Source organism: Nesoenas mayeri (genome assembly GCF_963082525.1).
Source record: "Nesoenas mayeri genome assembly, chromosome: 2".
Classification (NCBI taxonomy): Eukaryota; Metazoa; Chordata; class Aves; order Columbiformes; family Columbidae; genus Nesoenas; species Nesoenas mayeri.
In genome coordinates, this window is record NC_137543.1 from 106,814,092 (window position 1) to 106,838,742 (window position 24,651).

At 37.6% G+C, this 24,651-nt stretch overlaps 1 protein-coding gene across 1 annotated transcript in view; it reads left to right on the top strand.

Moving 5' to 3' along the window:
• TPK1 (thiamin pyrophosphokinase 1) overlaps positions 1–24,651 on the top strand; it is a gene marked incomplete at both ends in the record, with an annotated part of 307,976 nt that overhangs the window by 38,563 nt on the left and 244,762 nt on the right. The window contains one exon of the mRNA XM_080338654.1: positions 18,459–18,533. Within this exon, the coding sequence (XP_080194780.1) occupies positions 18,459–18,533 (75 nt within the window). The remainder of the gene's footprint in view (positions 1–18,458; positions 18,534–24,651) is intronic.

Below are 24,651 nucleotides of genomic sequence, written 5' to 3' on the forward strand. Positions count from 1 at the left end.
TTTAAGAAATAAGAATGTGATGCATCTTTTAGAAAAGTAATACTTAGGGAGATTGAGAAAAAAGACCTTTGCATTATTTGGTATTAGGTGGTTCTTATAAGCCTATCAAATGCAGCTATTGGAGGAAACTGCAGTGTATGAACACTCTTGTTGGTATTGATTATTCCAATAAGTTCAAAGATAATAAGACTGCATGCAGGAGGGAGTTTGGGATAAGCCTAAAAGTCAACACACAGAGTGTGAAGGACAAGCTGGAAGAGAGATTGCAATACAAGAACTGCTTTGCTGAAGCTTTAGCTTCTGCTTTTGCCTTATTGAAGGTGAAACACTAGTGTGTGCACACTTCATCTCTGGAATTTCTTTCATTACATTTTCTCCTAATGATCAAAACAGCCTGTTCCTTTATGGTGTGTCAGGAAAAATGGAATGAGAGTGTGAAGTGGGAGTTCTGTGTTGGTTAATTACACAGATTTGTGCAGTTGCCACATGGGCTGAAATGGTGAAACCAACACAGAACTCCCATTTGTGCATACAGGATCTCTGTAGAGGGCTCAAACTTAGCAAGTCATTTTGACACCATGACAATCCTAGGCATGGGGCTGGGATTGTACCAAATAAATTTAGGTTTGACTATACATGATAGTATCAGTGAAATGTTTATCTGGTTACCCGACATTTCACCAGCCGTGACTCCCAGTTTGTGTGTGTCCCTGTGCTTCCTGGGCCTCCAGGAGTCACACTAGTGATGCCAGGCAGCAAAGTCGGTATCGGTGCCAGTGAATGCCATGTGCCAGCGCAGCGCCTGCTTAATTTTGAAAAGGTGCCTCAAATTTTGTAACCCTTGTTATTGCTTAATAACGGTCTCTCAAAAATCTGTTTGTATTTGGTTATTTATTAATCACTGCAGTTAAGAGTGTTTACATGTGTTAATGTTCTTTAAAAATGTTCCTAAAAGAAAAAGTTAATAGCCCCTCAGTTTAATCTGATTTAAACTGTTTAGAATTTTGCTTCTAGGGATATGTATTTTTTCCATTAGTACTACTACTTTTTGCCATAGTCAGGCTGCCATAAGTGGGACATGTTGCATGGCAAGTGGTTCCTTTTGTGCACAGCAGTCTCTGATTATTAAAGAAAGTTTCTTTAAATAAAGGATTTGATTTTTTTTATTAGACCTAAAGGCTATTAAGTTTTAAATGCCATTTGTTTTTCATTAAAAAGGCTTTTCTGTTTTAAATCCTTGACTTATTTTTATTAGAAAAGTAATATGCAGCTTTTTTTTTTTTTTTTCATTTATTGGTGCTTAATCCATCAGCTAAATACGGAGCTGTAATCCCATATGACAGAGTATGTCTTGCTCTCTGTGTGTGTATGTGTACATGCATGGATATTTTATGCTTCCATAGTTCTTTATTTGTCTCCATTGACTTCCTCTGCTTTCTCTAAGTTTGTCCTGGTGCAGAAATTATTAACATTGGTTAAAGACCTACTTATATTCACATGCAGAACTGGAAAACCCACGTAGTCCTGAGGAGACTAGTGCTTATCCTTCTTTTCTTTCATTCTGTCCATATTTAGAGATGTTCTTTGAATGTGCTTTTGAAAATAAAAAGTTTTTATTGTATATTTTCCTCTGTTCATCTACATCTAGTCACAGTGCTACCTCCTGTTTCAAAATCAGACAGGTGAACCATCTGCTGGAGGCATGAGAGTATTGTAGGGATCAAACCTACAATTTATCAGCAGTACCCTTGTTATGCATTGTCATATTAGTCAATAATGATCTCGGTTGTGGATTTAGGGAGGAAGTGGAAGGTGCCACAAGAAGCCTGAAAGCTGTTAAGCTGAAAGTAACGTGTATTTCCAGTAGGTCTTGTTGACAGGAAACTTCTGTTTGCTTGTAGTGCAGTTATGGTGGAGCAGAAGCAAAAGGTCTTAACCACAAAAGTATGCTAAAAGCAGATTGGAATTTCTGCAGCTTCTCATTTCTGGTGAATTCTTTATGCAGGGTGCAAGGCTCCCACACAACCTCCTCTCTAACCTTATGAGTTTCATGTAAAGAAGACATTCCCAGGTCAGGAGCTGTGTAATGCCCTGGCTTGGGAGGGAAGGGGTCATGGGCAGTGCTCTGGAGACTGGCAAAGGGCTGGTAATTGGCATATACTTATTTCAAGGTTCACTCACCATGGTGTGCTACAGAACTGACCCAAGAGATCTTGATGCTGGTTGTCAAATTAAATGTGTTTGTTTTACACATATGACCCAAAGTTTTCATTCTTGCCTGTTGCCATCATCAGAATGTATTCATGTGTTTAATACTGGCTAATTGTGGTTGTAGGCAGTGACTGTTAGGGATAACTGTGTAAAAAAGCAATGTTGCAATCTCCAAAGACACATCATAGCAGTTATCGCACTGGGCATGAATTAGTGTGAATATCTTATGGGTTTTCGCCTTGTCATGAAATGTAATGCAAAGAGAGAGGTGATACTGTCCTGAAATATACTACAAAAATCACGGTGGGTTTTTCAGCTGTTAATTTTTTTCTGACTAATTTGAACAGGGTTTTCTGTGCTTATATGAAATGTAAGAGAATGAAAAAAATGCATCTGTTGTGCCAGTTAAATTATTTAATGGTCCTTTTGACTTTTTGCTTATGAATTATGAATTACAAAATCTCTCAGGGGTGTCAACCTCTGTAGCAAAATCTTGAATTATTAGAGCTCCTGTTTGGCCTCTTCTGATCTTTATATGACAGATTGGGCTTGGAAAAGTAGTTTGATCTGTCTATTTCATACTCATATTCTGTATAAAATTTACTAAGGTATTATTGAAATAAAAACAATTAAGATTTTTGTTTGTTTTGATAGTTCGCTTTTGTTTATGCTTTTCTGTTTTATGTACAAAATGGTTTGTCCATACAATGTTTACATGTACAGGCTACTACAGCTGAGAAAAATACAAGTAAGCAGATTGATTTCAGCATCAGTTATTGTTATTTTTTAAAAAATACTAGTTCTGAAAATATTTAAGATCTCTGTGCATTTAAATTTAAAAGTCTCCAAACATGTTTTTGGCTTAATTTTGTAACCATGGCTGCACTGTTGTGCTTTCTTGGCCAACTGATACTTGGGGAAAAAATTGCAGTAGTTTTGAACCTGATAAAGGTGAGAGATTCTTTTGACTTTGTAGGCCAGCATGGCTTAGGCCCGACCCTGAAAGTAATCGGCTTTTTGAATAATAGATAATAGTTTAAAGGTTGCAACCTCAAAAATATGGGAGTTTTTACGTTAGCCTTGTGGGCCTGATTTTTATCATTCCCATAATTCTAAAAAAAAAGAATACCATACTGCTTCCTCATTTTTAGCCTTTAATCCAGTGTGAAATTGGAGATGTTAGTTAAAGTTTAACCTAAGTGACCAAGTGATATTTGAGAATAAAGGACTCTAAAATAGTTCCACTTAACACAGAAGAGGTACTCTTAATATTTCCTGAATTCCTGGGCTTGTCAAACACAGAAGTACTTTCCATGACAAAATTTGAATCCTATAGGTAATGTTGCTGCCGTGTGCAGGAGCTGTTGTCCAGAGGAGGAATTATATAGAGTAAGAAAAACTATATTACAAGTAGTCGGGGTGAAAGAATTTTTGTCAACAAAAGAGAAAAAGTGTTATGATGGTTATTATCGAGTTCTCCTTATATAACTCCAGGCTCCCCATTGCTATGTATCTTATTATTTACCTTTTCTTCTGAAAAGGTACTATTTAATTTCTTTGCATATTTTTGAGCCTGAATACTGTAATGACCTCTGTGATGACTGTCTCCCCAGTGGTCCAGAAAAGTGAATTTTAACAAACTAGATTGATGTTAGGCAGAAATTCTTCAGATCTGTGTCAGGAGTTTCTGGTCTGGACTCTTGTTCCCATGCAGAAACCCCCCAATTTCAGATGGGCTACATCTGGTTTTGCCCCAGTGGGTTTCAGTGTAGACTGGAGTTTACAGTTTAGCTGGCAAGAAAACCCTGGGGAGATAATTTCAGACTCTTAACTTATTCACTAGAGAACACTGCTTCTCATACAAATTGCTACAAATCTCTGTACTTAGGGAGGCCAACTGTGAAATGAGAATAGTAATGCTTATGCACCTTTGTAAAGTGATTTCAAATCTACGAATGGAAATTTAAATTCAAAGCATTATTATTAAACACATTTTCCAGATAGGGTAATGAAGAAGAGAGAGGCTTAACTCCTTTTCTTAGCATATTTTCCCAAAATGTATTAACTCACTGGTCAGAGTGTATTTTCTGTGTCTCTGGATCCGATAAATATCTGATGAAAGCCTTTTACAGATAATGTTTGGACTGCATAAATTATGCTTTTAGATATTCAGCTATATTTTTATCTATAAGTTGACCCAAATGTTGCTTAACACATAAAAAAGTGCTCATCAAGATAGAACCCACTAAAGTATTTAAGGAAACTTTGTTTATGAGGGGATGGCTGTAGACTGACTATTAGTTGATCAGCAGTTCTATAAATCGAAGTGATCTGTTAGTCCATGGAGCAGAGGAAAAAGCCATAGGTTTTCTCACACAATTGTATTACAAAAATCATTAGATTAAGAAATAGTAATAAATGTGATACTGTTTTCATCACCCTTCTGGTTTTGAGCCTTTAGGATTTGTATTTGCAAAAGCAGCTTCTCAGCTGCAAAGGCCAGAAAATGTCCTTAAATGAATGAAAGCTTACGGAAAGACATCACACTTTATTTAACACTGAAAATGGGAAAATTCCATTGACTTTAAAATGTGTGAAATACTGTGTGGTTCAAGCCTTTGAAGCACTGTAAGAAGTTGCCTGTTAAGTTTCAGTTTCTTATTGAAAAAAACAATGTGTTTCAACTTGCATTGGGTTTTGTGATTTGGTCTCATGCTCACTAGGACCCTGATTTGGCAGAGATTCTGTTGGATGACATAAGTGCTGTTAAAATGGAAGCAAACATGTAGTTCCCCTGGAAAGGGTAAGATGGCTCAAAGGTTTAAATCTCAACCTGCACTACGGTGTTATTTTGGTGGATTTTTAGGAGTGGGCCATTGGTCTCTGATCCTTTCAGACTGAGTGCTGGAGTGCTGCATGTTAAATATGTTTTTAAAGGGCAGTGGTTAATTGGTGAGCTCTTGATACTTCTTTCTCACTATCATTCTGCTTGGGGCTGTGAGAACATCTGGACAGCCGTGCACACTCAAAAGGCAAAACAACTTCAGAAAGAAAGAAAAAGAAGCTGGAGAGAAATGCAGTTCTCTGCAGAGTTTTTGAAGGATCACAAAAAGCTATGGTGAATTTGTATGGAATAACAGTCTAAGTACTAGAATATGCATTGAGGTCCACTTTAGTCAAATAAAGCATAAGACATCAGGACGAAATTATTTTATGATGGTTTTTATATTCACTGCAGAAGAAGCAATAAAGATATTTACAATACAAAGTTGTGTGTAAGGAACCTAAATTAGGTCTCAGAAAGAGATATTGCTTATTTAAAAAGAGATGTTCACTAAGGCAGTCATGTTACTTTTCTGCTGTATGGATTTATGGTTTTGAAATGGTTATGCCCCATAACTCTTAATTAAGCTTGACAGTTTTAGTATTGAAATTGAAGGAGCTGGTTGGAAAGACAGGCTGCAAACAAGGGCCTCTCTTAATGGTCCCAGAGCTTGTCTTTGTTTACAGGCTTTACTGTGTTGTGGAGGAAGGAAGAAAGTAACAGTTATCTTTAATTATACATGATCTGCAGCATGTCAAAACAAGGGACTATAAACAAGCACAAGTGGCTTATAATAAAAGCAGTTATTATAGACTTTGTGTAGTGACTAAACCTACCAAACATTATTTGTGTGACAAGTATCTTATGGGAACAGATTGTCATAATGATTTGGTGGCTCTGCTTGTGTAAGTAGTCTACCTACAGGCGTGCTGTGGGGGACCTGTTTCTTGTGAGCATGTATTTGCTGGATATGGTATCCCATTCTACCAGAGTACAAAGTGATCCCAGTAATACTATCAGACCATTCACTTGCAAAGGGCTTTTCCAATCTTATTTAAAAATTAGATGAAGGATGAACAGCTCTCATTCCAAAATTTTCACCATCAAGTAAATTTTTTTATACCTCTGGAAGAAGCATTGATATTCTGGCAGAGTTTTACATTTGTTTCTATATCACCCAGTACTTTTATTTCAAAATGGAAATGTTTGGACAGTTCTTGATTTTATGAAGCCCACCAAATAGCTCATCAGAGCTATTCAGTCCACAGAACTTTGATTTTAGGTCTTATTTTTCTGCCAGATGCAACACAATGACATATTGCAGAATAAAATCTGAAGAGGAACCTTGTCCAGGTTACATAAAAATTCTTTACGTGGCTCGTACTATAATGCAATTTTCATTGCCTTTGTACTTTTTTAGCTTTATTTTTGTTTAATTTAGCTTGTTTTCTCCAGATGTAGATTTATCTATTTATAGAATATATAGAAGTAGGTCTTAAAAAATGTTTTGTTAAAAAAAAAAAAAGCCAGTAGTGGATGTGAAGTTATAGGATATCCTAAAACAGGCAGCAGAACTAAGCTGCCTCCACTAGGTAAAAAATTAACTCTAGAAATAATAAAGTGAAGCTCATGAAAACAAAATACATTATTTTAGAAGTGAAATGTTTGTGAAAGTTGTTGGCAAATTAGAATCCTTTGCCTTTCCTTCCTATGTCTGTTAAAAGGACTCTCAGATAATAGTGAAAGACGTTTTCTTCCTCATCAGTCTTTACCAGAACATCACTCTTGGGGCCTTGATACCTTCCCACCACCACCACTGCTTATGTGAGCTGTTGTTCTGACCACTGTCAAAGCCCCTGTTGCCCTTATGAACCTTCTGAGTGATACTCTGGACCTTGCAACAGATGCGCTCCCTTCAAAGTACAAAAGAATCTACTTGGAGAAAACCACAAGAGTGGAAAGGTGGTATGGGCACAAATGTTCTGGCATCCAGCCCAAAGAGGCTGGAGGTGTTACAGAACCTACTCATCTTAGCATGGATTTTCATCAAAGCATGAGGTGAAATCCTCTGAGTTAATGGGAGTCTTCTCATCAGTCTCACACATTGTGTCTGCAGAGTAAAAAAATTGATGGTTGCAGAGATCCCTTATAATTTGCACAACTCTCTTAAACTTAGTGAACCTCCTAAATACGAAAAACAGCCAACTCCGAAGTCCATGGTAGTGTGGTTGAATGCTATAAGCAGTTAAATAAGTGCTAAATCAGTACGCAAGAGTTCAGGACAGTGAGAGATACTGTATTTCCTTGGGATGGCTGAATGGAAATAGAGAAACAGAAGTTTGTAAAGTTATCAAAGCTAGAATTTGGCCAGAAGCCATGTGTGGTTTGTAATGTTTGTTATAAGATCAAGCTGAGAAGCAGGAAGGAACTTTTGGTTTTTACTATTGGCTCATTTGCTGGATAGGAGTGGGGTCTTCCTGCAGTAACATAATGCTTATTTTCCTGTTTCTGAAAATGGGACGTTACTGTCTGCACTTGCAACATTATATTGGAGTTTAGCTGTTGGGCTATTCAGCAGATGGACATAGGATTTTAGCGACAGTGTACGTGTCTTGAGCATGGTAGACTCCGTATATAGGTCAGAGGGAGAGTTTGGTGTATGTGAAGAGGACAATCCATCACAGTAAGTGTACTAAGAAGGAATCAGGCTGGGTTTGTCAGTGGGAATACTGTGAGCAGCAGGAAGAATGAAGCATCTAAAGTCCTCCTCTGTTGGATTTAGATACCTTTCACTGTGCTGCAGGTTATTTCCTCCTTTTGTGACTCCAGGTGCTGAACCTTCTCAAGATAGTGAGAGAACTACTCTTCTCGCCTGAAAAATATCTTACAAAGCCAGAGGTTACACTTTTATGTGAAAGCATGTCACACGTTAGGAAGGAGGCAACAGAGGGTATATAATGTTATTGTAATAATATGGTGAAGTAATTGGAGGATTTATTCAAGGTGTGAAAGAGAGGTTTGGATGACTAAATGCTGGAGAACTGTGTCCAGATCAGTGGATTGCAGAGTCGGGCTTCCATATATTCCTCCTGTTTAACTGTTTTATGAAAATAAATCAATTAATTTATTTAACTTTTGGATCAGGGAGGGAAGGATCTGCTTCCCTGAGAGAAATGCCATGTCTGGGGAGGAAAGCATGGTTTTGACTGAAGCAGGATTTGGATGTGAATTCCTTCTGACAGAGAAGGGACCCAAATGTAAGTCATTGACCTCCTGAGGGAATGCTCCAGCTATTAATCTGTGCTGATAGAAGGTAGAGATCCCTCTCAGTTTTTGAAAAGGAGATGGCTGACACTGTGAAGCTAGATCTATTAGTTATGCTCTGAGAACAGGTACTTCAAACTTGCCCTTCAGATGAGATCAGTAGAGAAATGTCTAGTTGGTGGATAGCAGTGGTGTTTTGAGGTCAAAGGAGGCATCAGGTTATGTCAGCCTCCTGAACTCCAGATGTGCCTAGATGTGGATAGAAATCACACTTGTGTGTGTAGGAAATATTAATGCCAATAACTGAGATGTCAGTGGAGTTCTTGGTGAAAGCAGAGTGGGGAATTTGAGTGCTGAGCAGTCAGGCACTTATACATTCATGTGGCTCTTATTCTTTGGTCAGCACTCTAATATGTAAATCATTAGCTATCAAATTTTGTTAAACCTATAGAAAATACCTGAAAAAATCCTTTCACCATCAGTAAGTAAAATCAGATGGCATTATACTGTTTGCAGAACTGAATGTTTGCCGTGGGCATTGGTGCTTTATACTAATTTTCCCAAAGAGACTACTGAATAACAGCATCTGCCTCCTGTGCTTTGTGATCCCTTGAAGTCACCTTAACTCAGACAGCGTGCAGATTGAGCTGATGATAACAGCCAAAGTTCTCAAGACAGCCAGGAAGTTTGTGTGCCTGTATGTATCCCTAGAAACAGAGACATCCCAAGTAGCGAATATTGTTAGTATGATGCATTCAGACAATGTGGTGCCATATTTTTTTTAAATGCAAGGAGAAGATTAATTAGACCTAACTATTAATCAGCTAGAAAGTGAGCAACTGTCTTTGGTTTTCTTTTAACATTGGAACTTACTTGGATAGTAATAGTAGTTTTGGAGGTACTGAAGAGGTTGGTCAGTGTTCCTAAAGTTTCTCTAAAGTTAATAAATGTTTCTATCTTTTTGAGGAAAAAAAGGCTAAAATTAGAAGCTGATGTTTTACAGTAATTTTTTGTTTATTTTTCAGCCTGAAGATCAAATGGTAATTTCATAGATTCTCTCTTCATTTTCACTTTGATATAGATTTAAACTCCAATCCTAATGCTTGATGCCTAGAAATTTTAAACAGAAAAGTCAAATTTACCATAATACTATCAGTATTTTTATAGCAAGCCTGTATGTCTAATTCTTATCTTTTAAGAGCTTCCAGTTGGTATTGAACTAAGAAGGTGTAAAACGTGTACTGTCTCAGAAGGTGACTTGCCCATGAATAACAAAGCAAAGCATTCAACAGGTAGTTGCAGTGACATTAATGCACTTTAAAACTTTGTCTAAAATATGAAAGGTCATGTCAGATTCTACAACCTTAGAGACTAGACTTCCTGTTCTACAGAAAGTTGTCACTCCTGCTATTTTATTCCCTGTTCATCTGTTAAGCCTCAGCTGGCTCTTTTTTCTGCGTACACAGGATGAATATCTGACTTAACGTTTATGTGTCTATGCCTATATCAGAAGTCCCTTTCCTTTAAGGACTGCTGGGCAATTTGAGTCCAACCGGTAGTCTTGAATACCAGAAGAGTATAACAGATAAGGTAATAAGATTTCAGCTAAAAAGAAAAAAACCTACTGCTTCCAGATAACTCTGAACTTTGTTGCGCTCAGGTTGAAATGAGTCCTGTTTACACAAAGTGCAGAATAATAGATGGGTGCTCCAGCAACATCTCTGGAGATGAGCAACAAGGGTGTGAGGTAAAGCAAGCCAAAGGCCTTGCAATAGAAAATAGTGCATAGGTCATTGTGTCTCCCCAAGAGCCCATTAGGGTTTATGTACCTTGCTACCTCCCCGAAGTGACCGCTTACTTAGATGAATCTATTTTGAAACAAGAGTTGGTAATGGGGCACAAACATCATTTCGATGTCTATGATTGTAAGAAGTGTGGTTGCTATGATTTATATTTAAATAGTTCTCATGATTCAGTTCAGTCGAATGTTGCCCTGGGAAGTTGAATCCTGCCATGAAGTTTCTTTGTGATGCTGGACAAGTTATGTAAAACTGAGGATTCACCGCTGGGAACTGTGTGATCTTATTCTGCTTGACCAGACCAAGGTGTTTGACGTATAAAGAGCAGAAGTCCCAAGCACTCTGAAATGGAGCTAGAGACTATAGGAGTTTGTATGAAAATAAGTGTCCAATCACGTATTGAGATGCATTCTTCACAGTCTCTAGACGAGCAACAGCATTAATTGAGAAGTTCTCATTGTAAGGCTTAGCACCCTTCTAGGATCAGCAGTTGTCAATAATGTAGGTGAGTTATCCCGTGTGTATGGCCGTGTGTGTGACTTATTGTGAAAAATTAGTTGTTTTGAATTCAGGCATGTAAATTCTTGTAGAGGTGTCTCCAGAGTGTTCCACATTGCAGCTTTTCAGTATGGCTGTTGGCACAAATCCCCTTTTCTTTCTGTCCCTCTTGCTGGAATTTGCCTGGAGAATTAAGAGCTGTAAAATATTTAAAAATCAATAGAACTTACATGAAAAAATTAACACTAAAATGCATTGACAGGGATAACACTGCATTTGCACAAAAAGCAGCTGGGTATGCATATTTGATTTATTCATTCAAGAACTTTGAGAACATGTTTGTAAGGTCTATGATCCTTTTGCATAATTTGTGTTGGTTTATTATTGGAGTTGTCACTCTTATAAGGAAAATTAAATGTCTTGTTTGGAGACTTGGGATTCAGTGTAGTAAGACGCAGTTACACAATGTTTTATAAGTGGTGGCTATAATTAATACAATAGTCCAAGCTTAACAGTTTCTCTGAATTAAAGCTGACAACTACCTTGTTAGCAAGAGCACAGATGTAGGGAGTGGATTTTACTGACTGACTTGGAAGAAGTTTTTTCATTTTCAAAGCAGCAGTTCTGCAGGAGTTGTGAAACTTTTTAAACATGAAGCATTTACATTTCAGAGTGTTGATTTGGACTGCATAAGTTTGAAATTATTCTTTTTAGATTCCCCGGTATGGCAGCAGAGCACTGGGTTTCCCGGTGAAGGAAATTGCTGCTGAGGAAAAACTTAGTTCAGAAAAGAGAGCAGCAGAATGAGGAGTGGTTTTATATAAGGTGCACTATTTTTTCAGTACAAATTGAGATTTTGTTCTGAAAAGTAACCTTATAAAAGTACTATCTTAGGGTGTGATGTTAAGTGCTTTTTATAGTGAAGATAAGCTAAAGTTTTGGGTTAACATTGCACCCCCAAACCTTCCCTACAGAGCAGATACAAGTGTCAGGTTGCCTCTTAAGTACAACAACCTAAAGACAGAGCCAATTTTGATGAGTATAAGATTACAAAAATATTTTGCTCCTTTAAATTAAGCTAATCTTGTGGCATTAGTTGTCTCAGTTTGGTGAAGACATTCTTAAAATAAAAAAAAAAAATTATAAGCCAAAACCCATGTGCCTTTTGGTATATTTACATTAGTGTTTTATTTTCCATCAATAAAATGCTTTTGAAGCAAGTCTCCTACCTATTTATTGTGCTTTGCTTCACACTGCAGAGTGGTTTTGGAATTTGTAGGCCAATTTCCTTTTGGATGAAACTTTAAGGTGTGCTCCAGGAGTGCTCACAATGCTCTCCTACTGCTAATGGGTGTTTAGTCTGTAGAACCAGACTAGACCAAACCTGAACAAGCCTCCCTCCCTCCTTTTCTTCCCAAAACAAGCACAGTGTGAATATCATACCTTCAGCATCAACAGTTTTTCTCTGTACACTCCATTTTCTTGTGCCATGCTATTTATTAATGTAGGCATAGATAGTGCTCATAGTCACTGAGTTGCCAAAGATGTTCATTAATAAAACCAGAATCTTGTCCTGTGAGGCAGAAGTCAACTTTCAAGAATAACTGATACATTGGCAAGTTAATTTTCTATTAGGAACTGCATCTGAGTATGAGGTAGGAAACTACAGGTGGTGGTGCTCCAATGACTCTAAAACAAAAACTGAACAAAAAATCACATGAAGAAACCCTTTCAGGAAATGGGAGATGGTCCATAGTCTGGTAGACTCATTCTCCTTAGTTTTTGCCTAATCAAACATGTACTTCATTTCTGATGGGGAGGCTGTTCCAGTTGAGTATGTTTGGGAAGTGGACGGGGGCTCTTAAAATAAGCCCTGAATGAAGTGGTCCATTTCAATAAGCTGGCAAGCATGTCTGCAGAAACTAACAAGTAGTTCTTCCCAGAGCATCAGTTTTGGACTTAACACTTGAGCACAGGTGCATAATTGGCAGAATATGATGTAGATTTGATGCTGATCCCTCAGACTCCTTTATTTTAGTTTTAAAATCCCATGTTCTCTGTGTTTAGGTAACATCTGTGTATGTGCCAAGCATCTGTTTGCTTTTCCATGAAGACAAGGTTGAAAAAAAAAAAAAACAAGCAACAATATATAGTCATTCATTTAGTGGAAACTCTATTCAGTGTTTTGGATTTTTTATTTCCAAGTGATAGGTGGAACAAACTGCCCATTAGGACTACAGGAAAAATGCTGATGAATGTCAAAGAAACAGGTAATTGTGGTGCTACAACTAATACAGCAAAATGAAAGATGTTTTACTAAGAAACTTTTTGAGCTTGTAGTGAGCAGTTATAATACTTTTCTTTGTATTCAACGCTACAATAATTTTCTGTCTTTGAAGGTAGCAAAAGATACCATTTTAGGATCTTTTCTGTTTCATTGATGTAAAACCAGGACACTTCAAGTGTGACCAGTGGCATTTTTCTACATTGAACCTTCATTTAAACAAGAATGAGGGCAACTTTAATAGAGCATTTTTCTTTAAATAGCTATATTCCTATTTTAAGGGATATCAGTATGAAAAACTTCTTCCCTTAGCTGTTTGTTTAAAATTGTCCATTCTAGTTCATTACAATGATGTTGGGGTTTTTTTACTGATGTCATAATTCATACCTTTATAAGATCACTTGTTAATTTTCCTGTGTTAGTGACATCTGCTTCACCAATAGCAGAATTTCCCATTCCAGCATTTGTTTCACTTAGTAGTGCTTAGGACTAGATTTGAGCCAATTTTTTCCAATCCACACAGGATGTTAAGAAAAATTTTGAAGTAAAATCTGATATTTTCTGATTTTTTTGTTAGATTATATTTCAATTAAATAGGAGAGTTTAATGTATTAATTAAAAACAAACAAACAAATCAAAACAAAACCAACAAACAAAAAAACAACACCAAAACTGAACGCCAAGCCAACAGCATAGCAAGTCACTTCAGTAATTTTGCTTTGATGTTCTGTAGCAATAGCCTTACCTATCTTCATGAAGCTCCGCATGTACTTTATTTTGTTATATTTGCTGGTTTCATGTACTACTTTCTTTAGGATATGTTATGATAGACTCCCACTAAATATAACCTAAATGGCATTATTAGAATCACAGTTTCAATGCTAATTCTTCTTCAACAGAAGAAACTTCAACTGCCACATGAAGGGCTGCCTCAGCCTGTTGCTCCTCTGTCTTTTATCAGCATCACTGTTTCAAAATTGTGAAAAAAACGCCTTGTCCCTTCCCACATATTCTGATGTTTAAGTAAGCAGTGACTGTTCATTTTAAAAATGAATCTGTGAGACAGGAACTTCCTGAGTGATGGTACTGGAAACCTATTAACTTTTATTTTTTATTTTTTTTTTAAATCCTGGAAAGTAAACTGATATGAGAGCAGCAACATGAGCAGGAAGAAATTTTCAGTGGGTTCATGCAGAGTTTTTCTCTCTCAGAAGCTCCTCGTTTATTCAAATTCACACCTATGTGATCAGGAATATGTGTAACCCAAATCTCTGCAGTATCTTTTCAAGGGATCTTGGTTAGTATCTTGGATATCTAGATGTATTTCTACTAGTTCAGAAGTTTGCTAAAAACTTGTAACTGCCTTCAGCTCTCAACTTTCTAGATTAATTTAATATTTTACTAATGGCAAAATCCCTCTGCCCTCATACTACCTGTGTTAAACTTACCCCTTTGTGGAAGACCTGTGATAGATTATTGGACAGGAAAGGAGTGGCTCCCATTCAGGGAAGCAGTAAAGCATGAATAATTTTGCTTAGCAGAAGCACCTTTTTGTGGCTGAAGCTCTAACTTTGGAGTCACACTTTGTTAACACCTTGAGGCACGCCAGTATCATAGCACAGTATATCCCCCCATTGCGTGTTACCGCTTATGGTGTTTCACAAAGGCTGAGAATAGCACTGATCTTGTTTGAAAGAAATGAAAGATTTTTTTCCCCTTGGAAAATCCAATAGCCAGGATCTTCACAGTATGCAGAATAACTTCTAGCGATATTATTCTAACACTGAAGGGAAACAAAGGCTTATATTACTTTATTGTCTACCAGAGTAAAGGTTGTATTTAAAATTATATATGCCTTTTGAATATGCTTTGTGACAGACATGCAGCCTGAAGACTGGCATGTGACAAGGAGAAATCAATAAAAAATGCATAATGATATTATAAATATTTATAGACTAGCTAGATGGGTGTAATATGACAGGTAGAAGCCAAGAAGGTTTTTAGCCATTGTGTGCTCCAAAATATATTAAAATTCTTCTGAGTTAAAATGGGGTAAAAAGAGAATGCATAGGCTGTCAGAGATGTTCAGAAGTCCTTTCTAAGCAATCATGAGAAAAGCTTCATTGAAGAAGTGTGTCTAAATAAAAGTTGGAAAGCAGAGAAGGGAAAAAGTTTTCGGAAAGGACAAGGTTATTCACTGATGGTCCCAGGGGGACTTGTAGGGATTGGTGATTGATTTGCAACCTAGGAAAGCGAGGAAACAGTTCTGTTTTCCCAGCAGGATTGAAATGATCCAGCTTTATTCAAAGATTAGGAATTTTCCTCGTCTGCTAAAAGTTTTTGGGTATTTTTAGTGTATTTTTGCATATAACTGGCTGTTGGTGTAGGCGTGCATCTGTTAATACATGCAGTGCCACAGGCATAGTTTACAGATATAAGGTTTATAAGCAGCAAATAGGAAAACCAGCAGGTAAGACTGGACTTAACAAATTTGTTTCCCTAAATGCAAGTAAAAATTTCCTATAGTCATCCTTCTGTCCTGCTGTCCTGTAGAAATTAGGCCTTACTGTGCAGCTCATTCCTCTACAAGAGGACTTGCATTGTGGGACTTGGCTGCATTTATTCTCTGTGTTGGTGTAAACATCAAGAATAAGATGGAGGTTTTGTATAGAGGAATTTGTTATTTTCTGCTTCTGCTGCAGATGGCTGAATTTGCTCAGTCTGCAAAAGCTGCAAGAAAAGTACATAATGGAAGAGAAAATTATACTAAAAATGGAAGAAACTATGCAAGAGACAAACTTGATCTGCCTCCAACAAAAGGCCAACAAAAGCTTCTTCAGTGGAAATATCCATATCTGAGGACAAGTTATTTTCGCAGCTGAATTCTTGCTTACAGAATTCCATTTCCCATTAGTCCAAACAGAGCACAATTTTGTTAATGGTTGGGTCAGGGTGCTAATTATCTTTGTGAAAAATGGATGGGGAGACAGTCCAGGAGATAGATGCTTCCTAATTTGTTAAGGGCTTTTAACGATAAATGGCCTTGAAGTAGATTTGTTTTCAAATGAATAGCCAGTAGAGTGCTCAGAGCCGTGGCACAGGGAGCTCTCATCAGTTTTTCTCAGAGTGATGGATGTTGCATATTCTGTCCGTTGACATAGTCTTTGCCGTCAGAAGTCCCAATTTATTAAAAGTTTTTAGGGCAATGGTTGTAAATTATTGCAGCCGAATTTTATTACTGTTTTACATCTACCCAGGATTCAGCCCTTTGTGCAGTTTTATATTAACTCACTGAGCACCATTAAATATTGACATTTGGGCTCATTTTCGTAGCATTAATCATAGCATTTTCTCATGCATTAATTGCAATGGTCTGAAATGACTGGAACATTCACTATTCTAAAAGCAGGAGAAACAGTAATTTCCATTTCTCCGTTTTTTCAACCCATAACTGTGCTTAAAAAAAAAACAACCCAAAACCCCCACAAAAAAAAATGACAAACAAAACAATTAAAAAATTGCACACAAACAAGCAAAACACAAAAAAACCCTCCTAATTGTGTGTACAGGGAAGGCATCTAGCTCTGCTTCTTTGCAACAACTGAACAAGAGCCAGCAGCTCTTGGAAGGTGTCATGTCTGAAAATCAGCCTCTGAAATCTCGGTCTGGACACCTCCAGCCAGACCTTGGCTTCGAAACCAGATCTTAAAGTATAGCAAGAATCCTCCTAATGTGCCAAAAAAAAAAAAAAAGGCTAAAAATCTACTGCATTTTTATATGCCGATGTGGCTTTAGAGTTTAAAACAGACCCAGAAATGCCTTTGGTGATTCACCAGCAGGAATATGTTTACAGCGCCCATGTCTATTTGTATTATTGTATCAGTAAAAGAACCTGTGATGCTTTCTGGCTCTCTTCAGTGGAGGGCACCACTAGGTGACTGTGTTTAATATAAGGAGTTGGCAGCCTTTCTCACTTAACCATCATTAGGAGATCTGCTGCTGAGGTCCAGTTTTGCGAGGCAGCTGGAAATTGGCACTTAGTTTGAATGTATTGTTTTCTACCTTTCTCTTAAAGTTCAAGGACAATGCTAAACTGTTGAGACTAAGCAAAGAAAAAGGCTTTTCTCACTCTGCTTTGTTTACTTGATCCTCTAACCTCTCCATTCTTTTCTAAGTAAATTTATTCCTCTATATATACATCAGTTAAATAGAAGTGTGGGCCGTGTCAGCAAAGATGCAAGTGGAAAACACAATGGAAGGTATTTGAAAGCACCACACAGAAAGTAGTGGTGATAAACATGTAGAATTTTTACAGGAGTAAAAATTATGTCGATCTTCAGTAGTGTTTCTCTTGATGCTTACAGAGGAGGACGATACTGTTGTTTCTGTTTTGGGGAACTGAGGCATAGAGAAACCCTAAATCACTTGAAAGGTGAGATGCAGAATAGTGGTGTCCCAATCTTCTAACCTTCACTTCATGCTCCTAGCCATGCATTTAATTTGTTAATTTGAAGATTATCCCCTCCCTACTCCTACTCCTTTCAGAGGCTTCACCACCTGTATTTTGCCTGGTAATGCCATGCGGCTTAAGCTACAACTTCACCTGTAGCCTTCTGCCTCCTGCTATGCTGGATCTGCTCGAAAACCCAAAAGACTTTGTAGTGATAGAGATTTTTGGTTACAGTGGCTTCACATGACCGAATAATACTTCATTAACCTGATTGCCTAAGGATCTCAGGCTCCAGGGGAAACTTGTGTTCCTATGGAAGTGAAATAATGCGAATAATGCACCATAAGATTTACGTATTTACTCTTTGAAACCAAAGTGTGTCATATCATAAATCCTTTTATTTTAAAGCTTTTATATTTGTAGGTTTATTATCGACCTTCACAATGGACATATTGCTAGGGCAGGAGGCTTTAGGAGCCCATTCAGACTGTTGGATCAGTTCAGGTTGCTTGTAAATCCACAGAGATTTTTAGTCTGCAATACCACCTAGATAACAGAGGCTAAAGTTTGCTTTTGCTTTTTAGTAGCTTTGAGTTTATGCTCCTTGGGTATGTCTTTGTAAAGCATCTACTACCGTGGCTCTACCACAGTTAGAGCTTGTCATGATACAAAAACGTAGGCACAGAAGTAACTAATGGCAGCAAGAGTTCTGCATCCACCAGGAGACTAAAATATTGGACCTAGGTTACAGACAGCTTCATACAGCCTTCCCTGTTAATAGAGGCTGGGGTGAAGCTAATATCAGTAAATGCTGCATCTAGGCAGAGGGAGCAAGTAGGAGATTAAACGAGACATCTATATTGTTGTGGGGTCCTGTTGAGTGTAACCTTCAGTGGGTAAAAGTCACTCATAAATTAAAAGTTTAGCAAAGCCCTACCAAGAAAAGGGGATCTAATGAAGTTCTGGCAGCTTTTCTATCAGAAAATGATGAAATCTAAGAAGCAAGGAAATTAGTGGAGTTGCTCTGAGGTGGTTGGACTAAAATTATTATGGCAAAAGCCAAACAAAGAAAATAAAGGGGGAAAAAATCAATATTATTGCTAATAAGAATCAACATTTATCTTACAGGAAACCTGAAGTTTTGCCTTCTGATTCTGAACCAGCCTTTCAACAAAGGTCATTTTCATTGCCTGTGGAGCAAAGGTAATAATAACTTACATACATTTTCATTTGCTTATTTACCTAGCTGCTACCCAGTTAAGGTATTTCATGTCTGTTGAATTGCAATGTAGCAATTTCCTTTTAACTAGAGGAACCTTCTGGTGAGGGCGTGAATTGGCAGAATATGTCCCTTGTTGCTGAATGCTGCAAATGAGCTGATTATGCAAATTCTGCATCTCTGCATTGCTTATGTCAGTGGGAACTTTATGGACTGATCTGTGTAAGACTGTAGCTTTTCAGAGGCATCTTAGGAATGATCATTGTTTTGCTGACAAAGTATAGTAGATCAATGGTGCATTTAAGAGTCTGGAAGCAAGCATTCCTTTAAAGGTCATCAGTGAAATGTGTTAATTTTAATCAAAATATAATGAACCATGTAGATATTATGTTGTGAAAGTGGTGGGAATTTGCATCAGAAATATGCAAATCAGAGTTCACTGCCCCTTTGTTTAATACGCACAGTGCTCATAATCATTGCTGGTATGATAGCTGCAGATTTACTTACATTTTGTGGAGATAGATATATAAATCTTTACAAGCTTGGAGCTTTTAATTCCTCCAGTGCAGAAATGTAGTCCTTCAGAACCTTTCTGAAAAACCCCAGGAACTGTCTCTAACTTGTTACTAGGCTGGGAACCTTGCAGAGAGATTCCTCTTAGCTGACTGGGGCAGATAGCGCTATTTGATTTCACTATAGGCATGAGGACTGGCAGGGGGTAGCTGTATAGTTAAAAGGAATTAGAGTAAGGGATGAAGCTGGAAGGATGTATTCATATCACTTAATACCAGTAGACCTAAATTAGGTGCCTATATAGGCAGAGGAGTGAGAAAAGAAGGGAGAGACTTACACAGGATGATTGAAAGCATCTCAACATATACTGTACCCAAACAGGCTCTCGTTCACCTGCAGTATCAGCAAGAAATGGCAGCAAGACACGCTCAGTGGAAGGGCTGTCAAGTGTTTTTTCCAGGTGTGATTCCACATATTTCGTTTTTAAAGGTACACTAAAAGATATATTCTGTATTAAATAGTGAAGGGAAGAAGGGTAAGTCTTTTCATATTATTTCTTTGTCTCACCTTTCCTGTGTTTTGAGGTTTGAGATTAAAAAAGAAACGGCAAACCAAACATGCACAGTTACTGAATGGCACTATTTTGCATCTTGTGGTACCTTGCATGTATTGCTTTTATGCTGTGTTCTGGTAACCACAATTTTTGTCTGTCCTTTGGAATTTTACATCTTCCTCTTGCAACCAAACCTGTGCAGTGTGGTGCTTGGGGCGTGGAATGCTTCTTGCCGTAACACAAATGGGCCCTTAACTGTAGTGCTTCAGTGAAGGGTTGGGATAAGAAGCTGAGTAAAATCAAGTAGACCACAGACTGTCTTGCTTGAGACTACCTCAATGAGTTCCTCTCCTCTGAGCATAACTGTGTTGAAAGAAATTACTAGTGCTGTGGATAGTTCTTCAGAGTCTGTGAGAGATAGAAGCAGAAGTCCTATTTAAGCTAATAAGACTTTTGCTAGTCCATTAGTTCCAGAGATAGGTGGGTATTTTCTATCTAAGTAAAATGACAGAGGAAGAGGATGGCATAGTGAATCTGAAATGTTTTTCTTCAAAACATAGCAGCTTCAGTAAAACTCAGTGAATCCAGGACAAGGTTTTGGCAACAGCAGACTGACAGTCCTGGTGGAATACTGTAGGTATCAGTAATCTTGTGCCTCCTGTATCCTGACTCTGAAGAAGTCTGAGCAAAGAGACAGTTGCAGGACTAGGAGAACCTGGGGTTTTTGGTATGTGGACTGAAAGAAGTTATGAAAGAATGAAACATCCTTAGAATCAGTGCTTGATTACCAGCTGTGTATACCTGAGATTTCCTAAAGGAGTGATGAGGAGGAAACAACGGGGCTGTTGATGCACAGATTATTACCAGCTACACAAATTGGGGGGGGGGGGGGAAGGGAGAGAAAAGTATAGAGTAAAAAAAAACAAAACAAACCAACATTTGACTGACTTCTCTAAGGTACAGCTATCTTTGGTGTTATACTGAATACAGAATGCTGAGACGTAAGTGTTGCTTTCAAGTAGGTTGTGTCCTATCAAAATAACCTTTCTCATTAGCTCTGTCACTTTAGCATCAAGTGATAATGAAGGTGTGATGTGATATGTCCCGAGTTTAAAAAAAAGAAAAATCACATGGAAGTGCGGCTATTCTAGGCTAAAATCATCCCAGGTGTAACTCCTCTTGACCTCAAGAAAAAGTGGTTGCAGCTAATTAACCTTTGTCTTATTACAGACTTGTATGAAATCTATTTTTACTGACATACTTTGAAAGAAACTATTTCAATATGTACAAGTTTGCATGAATTTCCTTACTTGTGCTTTATGAAGGACACTGAAATATTATTTCTTTACTTCCAGGGGACAACTTTTACCACTCTAACATATAAGCTAGATAAGTGACAATAGTGAGGTAGTAGAAGCTAAAGACTACCATGATTTCAGTCTATTGTATTAATTACTGTAGTAAACCAATCTACAACATGTTCCATTTGTGTTAGGTCCTATGTATACAGCCATAGAGTATTAGTGCTATCCTAAAGGCAGGATGGATGAAATGATGGAGAAGGGATAATTTGCAGAAGCAGGATAAAGAATAATGTGACAGAAAATACTGATAGTTCCCCAGTGGAGTTATTTGGCTGTCTATAGTAGGGAGTAGACGAAACAAAAAGCAAGAGAAATTCGAGAGAATTACGTCAGTAAAGCAAAAGACGTAGATTAAAAACATCTCACAGTAATTGAAGCTCATATAAGGAGACTGAATATGGGAAGGTGAGGTGGATGCAGAAGGTTGGGAACATCCGTCAAACCTGTCAAAAGGGCTTTGACTGTAGCTGTTAATGCAGCCATTTTTACCAGTGGAACTCGTATGGCTTCCCTTGCAGTCCTTATCATAATTGTGGAAATTATGTGGAAGAGACAGGGCCCTGCTTTTCTCAGAGATACATATTCTTGTGTCCAGGAGGTTCCTATAGGGAAGAATGGATCCTGTGAGGCCTTAATAGCCCTGTCACATATCCCAAATTCCTGCTTGTATTTTAACGATGTTTCTAGCTGATGATTAGAATCCTGTTTAACTCAAAAATTGGTAGGGAAAAAGTCCAATTTACATTAGTCTCTAGGGCTACTTTGCAAGTGGTTTCAAATGTAAATAGATTTTAAACAGAAATGACTCTGACTTGAAGGTCTGAAACTGTCTCCATGTGAAATTTGATGAGTACAGAAGCACAGGTTTTAGTGGCTGAAAACAGAATAGGCTTTCTGGAGAGTAAATTTTCCTGAGATTTTGATTCCGCTCATTAAAATCTCTTTAATTGAAAATTCAATGAGTTATTTATGCCAAGAATTTCAGCAATGTGTAGTGATCGCAAGTGCTTCTGTTTTTTTGATGTCTCCCTAGTGAAGAATCAGGGAAAGGGAAGAATTATTGCAGTGCTAAGAAATCACCTCTGTAAAATTGTCTCAAGAAAATTTTTTATTGTTTCTGAAAACATTGCTCCTACAAGCTATATTACTCAAATGATCCAGAATTGTCTTCAGGCCCTTGCTTGATGACTGTGCATTGTAGAGTACTTCCCATTCTTAAATGTTGACAATGACAGCTAAAAAAAGCAAGAAGTTATGCTCTCAAAAATAAGATTATTTCAAGAATCAGAGTAAAATGGCAACATTCTACAGCAGTCTGATGAGGTTCCCATCAGTGCTGTATTTCTGGGAATGGAAGGTTTGTTGTTAAATAGCATTTTTGGATTTGCTAGTGGAGAAAGGTGTATAACATTAGTATTTTTTCCTTAGGTTCCATTTAACCTCTGGCTAGGTGTTCTTATATCCATGGGTTTACTGATAAATGCAGTTCCAGAGTTAAAATATTGGTTAATGCAGTTCTGATTGGCTGAAGAGGAAGACTATAACACTTGTGCTTTTTATGGTAAAAAAACGCGTCCATGCGTATTTTTCAATTTTTAGAGTGGTTGTGATACATGAGCCAGTGTGCCTTCCTTAAAAGGATTGTGATCTTTTTCTGCTAATAAAGGCTTTCTATAAGAGCTTTTAATCAAACAGAAGATGTTGAACTACTTTAAATATCGGCCATTTATACTACAAAATGTCCCTGGCTGATGTACAAGAATAAACTACCAACATCCTTTTGGAGCGGGCTGACTGATTCCTGACTTGTGGAATGTATATTTAATGTTTGACAAGCAGATGCGAAGGAGACATCTATGAGACTGAGCTGCAAAAACGTCTGCCCTTTAGGAATGCTTCCCTAAAAAGTCTCTTTCATGGACCATTCTTTTCAGTTAAGGAATGTGGGGTCTACCTATGTCTCCTTATCATGTTGCACTACCAGCCACTTTTCTATATGCATAGTATATAGGCTTTTTATGACACTTTATAGATTATGAATGTAGAGAGAGTCCAGAAGAAGGAATGTTGCTTACCCTAAAGATTTCAGCTCTATATTTTGAGGGGATCTATATACTGAGATAGCAGGAAGCATACTTCTACAGCATCAGTGTAATAAATCTAAACTGTGTTAGATCTTCTTCATGTCAGTATTTTTTTACACTACATCTGTTGCAATTGCTTATCCATAAATTGAGTTTTTTCAAGTTTCCATCTCTATCAATACCTATTTTACAACAATCAAAGTGCCTATTGGATTTGAAATAGTATCTTGAATGTGAGACAACTTCCCTGTCAAAGCCAGCCTACTGTTTGGTGAAAATGCCGCTAATGAATGGATTGTTGGCACCTGAAGGTGCCTGCAAATTACAAAATATCTCTTCTTCCTGAGTAATCAAGTGAGGAAAGGTGCTAATTTGTATTATGAATTTCAGTCATCTGTCTTTGAATGCCACATGCTCCTGTGCGTTTTATATTCCATATGCTTTCCGATATAATTAGTGATTGATGCTTTAAATGTCTTCTGTTGAGATCCAAGAGCTGGATGTAGAGGCAAATAAGATATAAATACAAGCAGCATTGCAAAGCTTGGTTAAGTATACTCAGGTGGCAGATTAGTTGGAACAGTTTGAATGTCTCAGAGCAGAGAAAAGGATATTGTAGTTTAATAACAGGAGGGAAATAACGTGACTTGGTGCCGTTTTTTCTTCTCCATGATTGATACTCTTTTCCTCCATTGTCTTTGGTGGTTGAACTCACCCACACTTCTGAAATTATTGGTATGTACAGCCATTCAGTTGCTCTCTTACCTGTCAGCAATGAACTTGCCTTGTTGGCATATGCTGCATTTTTCCCTCACCTTTTATTTTCATTTCTACCTGAACTTACTTGTAATATATCTCAGATTTGTGCTAGACCCAGAATTGGCAGCTGGCATAAAACTTGAGTGAATTTAGAGCAGGTGCTATTAATAAATAGGAAAATGTTCATAAAAATGGTGATTGGGATGTCGCATGGTCTTGTATGCTTTATTGCACTTTCCAGCAGGCATCCAGACTAGCAGTAACTCTTACTGCCGGCCTCAGCTAAACTACTCTGTTCTCCCCTGAGTAATATTAGACTCCAATAAGTCAACAATGAAGTTCGTTTTTCAACATTTGAATCAAAACGGGAATATAATTTCTAGTTTGTATTTAGCAACTTTAAATTGCTGTTCTTTGCCACTCGATTTAGATTTTTAAAATAGGGTTTTTTTACAGCGGTATGCCTGTTGTTTGACTGCATGCAGTGAGTTAATGTCCTTCAACTACAGAAGTATGGGAGAAGTTAAGTGTTCTTAAGAATAGAGGACCTACAATATACTTCAGGAAGAAGGAACTCTGATTCTGATTAGGACTTTCTAACGCTATGCTTTAAGCTTGGAAACTAAGTACTGTCTGGATCTTAGAACATGCAGTAGGTTGCACTAGCCGGGATTTTGGGCTGAGCATTTTTCTAGAGCACACTTTGTCCATGCATAATTTGATCTCTACCAGTTTTTCAGTGATGACCTGGAGGTCTTCATAAAACTAAGCTTTAAACCCTAGAGATATACGTGTCACAAATGGGAGAATTCTGCTATATAGTTAGTGC